At 42.4% G+C, this 7,158-nt stretch overlaps 1 protein-coding gene across 20 annotated transcripts in view; it reads right to left on the bottom strand.

The window, feature by feature from the left end:
- The window catches only part of SRSF5 (serine and arginine rich splicing factor 5), an 88,849-nt gene that overhangs the window by 41,365 nt on the left and 40,326 nt on the right, over window positions 1–7,158 (bottom strand). For 4 of the 20 annotated variants that reach the window (XM_009428026.3, XM_063793621.1, XM_510034.7 and 1 more), the window contains 7 exons: window positions 6,431–6,575; window positions 6,039–6,109; window positions 5,817–5,915; window positions 5,462–5,531; window positions 4,173–4,246; window positions 3,607–3,717; window positions 2,704–3,518 (listed from right to left, as the gene is read on the bottom strand). In XM_009428026.3, the coding sequence (XP_009426301.1) occupies window positions 3,251–3,518; window positions 3,607–3,717; window positions 4,173–4,246; window positions 5,462–5,531; window positions 5,817–5,915; window positions 6,039–6,109; window positions 6,431–6,556 (819 nt within the window). In that variant the 5' untranslated portion in view covers window positions 6,557–6,575 and the 3' untranslated portion in view covers window positions 2,704–3,250. Of the gene's footprint in view, window positions 1–2,703; window positions 3,519–3,606; window positions 3,718–4,172; window positions 5,203–5,461; window positions 5,532–5,816; window positions 5,916–6,038; window positions 6,110–6,430; window positions 6,576–7,158 lie in introns of those variants that run through there. The other 16 variants (XR_010151176.1, XR_010151181.1, XR_010151178.1 and 13 more) reach the window with 6 other exon arrangements.

The following is a 7,158-nucleotide window of genomic DNA, read 5'->3' as shown; positions in this document are numbered from 1 at the left end:
CTAAAAAAAAAAAAAAAAAAAAAAGCAAGGAATAAAGATGAAACGAATATAAACATAGAAAACAAAGGTTAAACCATGCGCTACAAAGGCAGGTCCTAAACCTTTCCTTAGGATTACATCCACACTCCTCATGGTATCTCAAGCCTGGTTTTGAGAGTCCCTTTTTGAGACATAATCGTTATCTCCCTGCCTTTTTTCAAAAGAAGGAATTTATCGTACTCCCTAACACCTCTAAGATTAAAAGTAGCTTAATTCTTGGCTGGGCACAGTGGCTCACACCTGTAATCCCAACACTTTGGGAGGCCAAGGCAGGCAGATAGATTATTTGGAGTCAGGAGTTCGAGACCAGCTTGGCCAACATGGTCAAACCTCATCTCTAATAAAAATACAAAAATCAGCCAGACATGGTGGTGGGATATTCCAGCTCCTGGGAGGCTGAGACATTAGGATCACTTGAGCCTGGGAAGTGGAGGTTGCAGTGAGTCAAGACACCACCACTGCACTCCAGCCTGGGTGACCAAGCAAGACTCTATCCCAAGAAAAAAAAAGAAGACTGGCAGAGTGGCTCACGCCTGTAAACCAAGCACTTTGGGAGGTTGAGGTGGGTGTATCACTTGAGGTCAGGAGTTCGAGACCAGACTGGCTAACAGGGTAAAAACCCCGTCTGTACTAAAAATACAAAAAAAAAAAAAAAAAGCTGGGCATGGGGATGGGCACCTGTAATCCCAGCTACCTGGGAGGCTGAGGCAAGAGAATCGCTTGAACCCAGGAGGCAGAGGCTGCAGTGAGCCAAGATCGCCCAAACTGGGCAACAGCAAGACTCCATCTCAAAAAAAAAAAAAAAAAGTTTGTCTGATTGTCTAGGGGTAGAGGGGAAGAACATCAACATACTACCATACTGCATTGAGGAGCATGTTTTAAAAGCCCAAGGGTGAGAAGCTGCTTTTGATAGCAACTTCAGGCTAAGTACTGCCTTCAGAGACGCTAAGAAAATCTAGATTTAACCATTTATTAAAATAAACCTAGTTCTCTCAACTAATTCAACAGGTATACCAACTCCTAAACTCAGCCTCTTACTGCAATTAGCAGTTTTAAGCTTCCGTGGCCTGTTCTAGTCTTAGAAACAGCCGGGGAGTGGCCTTTTAAAAATTAAGGATACCAAAAACCTTTCAATTCTCCCAAATGGGAGATTCCCACTTCCCAATCCGCATGCTTTCGGGAAGCTAAAAGCTACATTTTTCTAGTGCTTCTAATTCTGCCTTCTTCCAAATCCCTGAAAAGCTAGGAGCAAAAATCTTTACGTCAACAGTGACAGTGTGGTGTGGGGGTCTTAGGAATCAGACTTTCTAGATTTTAACACCAATCCATCCCTGTTCTTTGAAAAATTCCTGAATTCCCACCAGTAAAATGATGGTATTAGATTCAGTCAACACAGAGGTAATGGCACTTAAAACAGTGCCTGACTATTACTATCAGATGCTATATAGATGTTATTCACTGGTTCCCAGTATTTATGTAGTCTAGCCCCCACAGAACTAAGAATATATCTAAGTGTCTTGAGACTCCTGTATTAACAAAGCTCATTTTCCACACATCTAAGACAGGGCTTGAATGATCACATATAGAAGTCTAAGGTTAATGTGGATATAGGACCTTAGGCATTTTGCACTATTGTTTTCCCTTAAACATGTACTATCCCATACATATCTCAAGACAAAAAGTAGTATGTCAAAGCCCCTTAAGCATTCACGTTATCTGACCACCAAAACTGCATCACAACTGGATAAAGTGGTTCACACCTATAATCCCAGCACTTTGGGAGGCCAAGTTAGGAGAATCACTTGAGTCCAGTTCAAGACCAGCATGGGCAACACAGCAAGACCCTGTCTCTAGAAAAATAAAAAATTAGCCACACACAGTGGTGCACACCTATAGTCCTAACTACTCAGGAGGCAGAGGCGGGACAATTGTTTGAGCCCAGGAGGTTAAGGCTGCAGTGAGCAGTGATCACACCACCACATTCCAGCCTAGACAACAGAACAAGATCCTGCCTCAAAAAAAACAAAAACAAGGCCGGGCACAGTGGGTCATGCCTGTAATTCCAGTACTTTGGGGAGGCCAGGCAGATGGATCACCTGAGGTGAGGAGTTCAAAACCAGCCTGGCCAACATGGTGAAACCTGTCTCTACTAAAAATAAAAATTAGCTGGGCATGGTGGCACATGCCTGTTCTCTCTGCTACCTGGGAGGCTGAGGCAGGAGAATCGCTTGAACCTGGGAGGCAGAGGTTGCAGTGAGCCAAGATCGCACCATTGCACTCCAGCCTGGGCAACAAGAGCAAAACTCCATCTCAAAAACAAAACAAAAAAACCTGTCATAATCTTTAAGGTAGGCAAGAAACACTGCTTCCCGCACTATCCTCCTCTTGGCTCTGGAAGCTTAAGTAACCTGATGCCAATAAAGTCAGGAGATAGAGAAAGAACTTTGGGGGATAGGGGGGCCACGGACACAAAACTCAACAATTGTGATTTTGGCATTCACTTACTTCTGTATCTTTTCACTAGCCTGGAGACGTCAAAAACATTATTTTTAAAAAGAGACCATAACCAACTCCAGGATTCTGGATGTGTTCTGTGTTTTAAATCTACTGTATAAGGATGAGAAATAATCAGCATAGGACTTCTTCAGACAAACAGACAAAAAATAGTTTTATAATATTTTATTATCAATAACAAACAGCTGCTTTAATGTGTCTGTCCCGCAGCTGTTAAAGAGTGGAGGACACCCTTGACCCTAACAAGGAAAACAAATTAAGCCTTTATGTACAAGCAAATTTAGAGCTCTTTTTAAGTGTCCAAAGCTATTAATTAGTTTAATTAAGGCATTAAACTAATTCTGAATTAACATATTTTTATAACCAAGAACTAAAATGTTCAAATTTTTTTCTAGTACAAAAAAATTAAATTTGCTTTAGTTATAAAAGAGCTCTGTCAATATACACAAACTATATACTTCAGACATTCACAAAAATGTGAGCAGAAGGCTTATCAAAAGACATTTAATACAATTAGTTTTCAACAACCCCTTGGTGGTCCACATCTACAAAGATATCCAGCCCAACCCAACCCCCCTTCCAAATCCCACCCCCACAGAAAAGCACATACTTACCAGAATTTTTAGCAAGTATGGTTTGGGAATTTTTGTGGTTTTTGTTTTTTAAAAAAAGGCCCCCAGGGCAAGTTATTTACAGTTTAATTGCCACTGTCAACTGATCTGGACCTTGATCGGGACCGGGACCTCTGGCGATCCACAGATGCTGGAGACTTAGATCTACTTGAAGAACCACGTTTCTGGCTCTTCTCAGGCACGGGAGACCTACTAACAGAACGGGACTTGCTCCGGCTCCGGCTCCTGCTCCTGCTTCTTGACCGGCTGTAAGATTTGCGACTACGGGAACGGGATCGGCTACGAGACCTAGAGGAACTTCTGGTCCGGGATCGAGACCTGCTTCTTGACCTACTATGAAAAATGAAAAGAAATCAGCCTAGATAAGACTCTACAACAAACCCATTAAATACAACTTTTGACTTTAAAAAATTAGAGATACCTGTGCCTTTTGCTGCCTTCAATTAATTTTATTTTTCTCCCATTTATTTCCTTTCCAGAAAGTTTTTCAATAGCATTCTTTAAGTCACCATAAGAGGCAAACTCAACCACCCTAAAATGGAAAACAGCCACTTTGAAAGTATATACATCCTGTAGTCTCACACATTGCACACAGCAGTCTAGGTTAAGTCGTTTCTATGTTCACTTTTGCTATTGCTACTATTGAGTCTTATTTCTGGATAACACAGCATTAAAAGAGCAAGGTTTTGGCACTGTTATACTTTGAGCCAATTCATTGTTGAGCGGGTTCCCTATGCACCGTGGGATGCTTAGCAGGATGCCTAGCCCCTACTGACTACATGCCAACAGCATCCTCTCTCAACCAGTTGTGACAACCAAACTTGTCTCCAGACACTGCCAAAGGTGTGGGGGGGAGAAGGGAAGCAGCAAAATTGTCCCTGGAGAATCTCTGCATTCTAACATATTCAAATTTTAAGTCCTCAAAACTAAGTTCACAGTAAAATTTTCAGGATATTTTTAAAGACTTTCACAGTTTCCAGTACATACCCTTCATTTAATTTAGGTCGGTGTGCATCCGCAAACGTTACTTCCCCAGCTTGTCTCATGAAATCTTTGAGATCCTTAACACAAGATAATTGTGTTAAGCAAAGAAGAGGAAAGGGGACACACAAACAATCACATGATATAAAAAAAACAAGACTACTGAAAGAGAAGATGTTAGATAAAGTACAAACATGGCATTTACCACACTTGTATTCTATCAGAATTCAAAAATTATCTATGTCAGGGCACGGAATAAGCAAATAGCATATTGCTTTTAAGCAAAATGCTAAAAGAAATTCAGATTTTAACATTAAGGTAGTATTAGTCTATGCTGAGCTCAGTACAAAAGAAAAAAAAACAAACAAAAAAACAACAAAAAAGGAAACAGTACATATTTTTAAAGTAAAGACTAAAGTAGAGAAGTTTTATTTAAAAAAACAGAACATTTACAAGACACCAGTTATTTTGTGCCCCATATGTCATTAAAAAAGTTTACTTTACCTTTATTATTATTTCCCTAGGCTAGTCAAGCAGCAAACCATTAATCGGTCGGAGAAACCTTCATGACATATGCCCGACTGGCTCTTCGCCACCCACTTGAAGGACACTACCCAATCGATGGAAGCCTTTAATCGCACAGCCCTCCCTATTAGCGGACTATTGGCGGATGCAGACATGTTCTACTCGAGCAGTTACCAAGGACCACTTTACTGCGATCAGGATTCCAACGACCACCTAATTTCGTATCTTTCAACTCTTTTCGACCGGACCTCTTATTCGGAAGCGTTACAGGAAGACAGGTCTCAACTTAGGGATCAGATCACGTTATCAACGCTCTGGGATCGCTGCAACCTGGCACTTCAAGGAAGTGCACCGATAACGTCTAGACCGGCAAACACAGATCTAGAGGTGGCCAACTGATCACTGTAGGAGCTGACTGGCAAAGTCAACCAGGCCCAACCAAGAGTGACCAAGACAACGATTAGGATAACCCACAGGCACTCCTCGTCATAAGGCCAACGACACAGACAGGCTGGCAAATAAAGGGTTTAATATTTGGTTAAAAATTGATTTTAAAAAACAAGAAAAATATCCTCAAAACATTTACATTTGATCACTAATATTAAAGTTCAAAATATCCCCCAAATTACATTTAATTAAATGTTTAAAATTACAATTCCATTAAATCCATTAATTTAAAACTACGTTTAATAAAACAATCAAACATTAGCTACCCATTAACTTTTTTAAAAAGCCACATCAAAATAACTCAAAACTGTATTTCAACAAACCTGCCAGCTGACTCTTGAGGATAAATTCTCAACTATAAGACGATTTTCTGTTCTTACAGGTGGAGCATTTCTGAGGAAGAAAATTCGTATTCACAATGGAAGAAATGCAATGACAGCACTTGTGTTCAACTGTGGGCAAGTTCAAGCCATCAAATATCACAAGCCATTCTAATGACTTCCGTCAATAGATTTGTGTTCTATGACTCACATAGATTCATCAAGAACAATGGGCTAACGTGGGAATAGACGAACAGATTATACGGCAGGACCCGGAATCATCACTGCTAATGACTCCTGAATCTTAAATGCTACCCCTACAATAATTGTTCAATGCAGCCATCCACCCTTCACATACCGTCTATCATTTCGAGGTCTGCGACTACTAAAACGGTCAGAGTATCGTCCTCTACCTCTTCCACCTCGTGACCGAGCCCTAGCATGTTCAATAGTAACCCTACAAAAAGGGAAGAAAAATCTCCGTTACACACTTAAGCTACATAAATCTACTTAGAAAAATATGCCAGCAGACCCAGTCTGCTCTATGTCCCAGGGTTATCTAGTTACACAGAAATCTCACCTTTCACTACAGAGTTCTTTTCCATCAAGCTCATACACAGCATCATCTGCATCCCTTGGATCCTCAAATTCCTAAAATGTAAGCGTAAGACTCTTAACATTGGCTTTAGAAGAGTATTCTACAACACATTAAGAGCACTGAAATCAGGAGACAGAACGGGAAGAGTATCTTAACGACACTGCCATACAGTCAAACCTAATCAAGGAGCCACTGGGAGTGGGGTTCCAGTGAGCCGGCGAGTTAAAGTTGTTTTCAGCCTCAATAAAATTCAGACATAAGGCTGGGTAACATTTTCTGAAGGCAAATATTCCACCCGGACTCAAGATCGAAAACAACTGCTTATCAAAACTCTACCTACTTAGCAGATAATTCACCCAGTTCTAAATACTTACCACAAAACCAAAGCCTCTTTTCAGATCAATATCTCTTATCCGTCCATATCCCTTGAAGAATCTTTCCACGTCCTTCTCCCTGGCCGCTGGATTTAGTCTCCCGATGAATACCCGACAGCCACTCATGATGTCCGGCTAGTACTTCCTATTAGAAAGTAATTCAATCGAGATAATAGCAATGACTGTCACAGACAAACGCCAGATTAAACAATCAAAAACATCAACGGCATAAAATGTTTACACAGTGATGTTATGAACGAGATTGCCAACAGCGCCTCTAATGAGGCCAGGTTACTTGCAGACAAAATGAAAACCCAGCTCCCTCCCAACACGGTCCGCTACTGGGCCCAGACCGCAGCAACCGCAACGCCCACTGCCACCTTTCCAACTGCGCAGCCGCACACTCTCCGGGCTCTCCGGCCCCCTCCCATCTGCCGCAGTTAGGAAAGGCCGAGAAGTGCGGGCGGAGCCGCCCGCGCCCTCCGCAAAGCCAGCCCAATGGCGGCCTCGCGGGCGCGTCACAGCGGGTGGAAGCCGGAATCTCGCGACGCCTCGACCGCGCCTGCGCCAACAGCAGCGGGCGGGCACTCTGCGGCCACAAAATGGCGGCGGTAGAATCAGCGGCAGCAGAGCTGCGCGTGCCAAATTCCCTTTTCCCTCCTCCTCCCAGCAACCCCCTTCTGGGGGGTCACTGCGGCCGCTCTACAAAAGGCCCAGCCGCATCGCCA

Source organism: Pan troglodytes, chromosome 15 (assembly GCF_028858775.2).
Source record: "Pan troglodytes isolate AG18354 chromosome 15, NHGRI_mPanTro3-v2.0_pri, whole genome shotgun sequence".
Classification (NCBI taxonomy): Eukaryota; Metazoa; Chordata; class Mammalia; order Primates; family Hominidae; genus Pan; species Pan troglodytes.
This window is presented reverse-complemented; position numbering and strand designations above follow the sequence as displayed.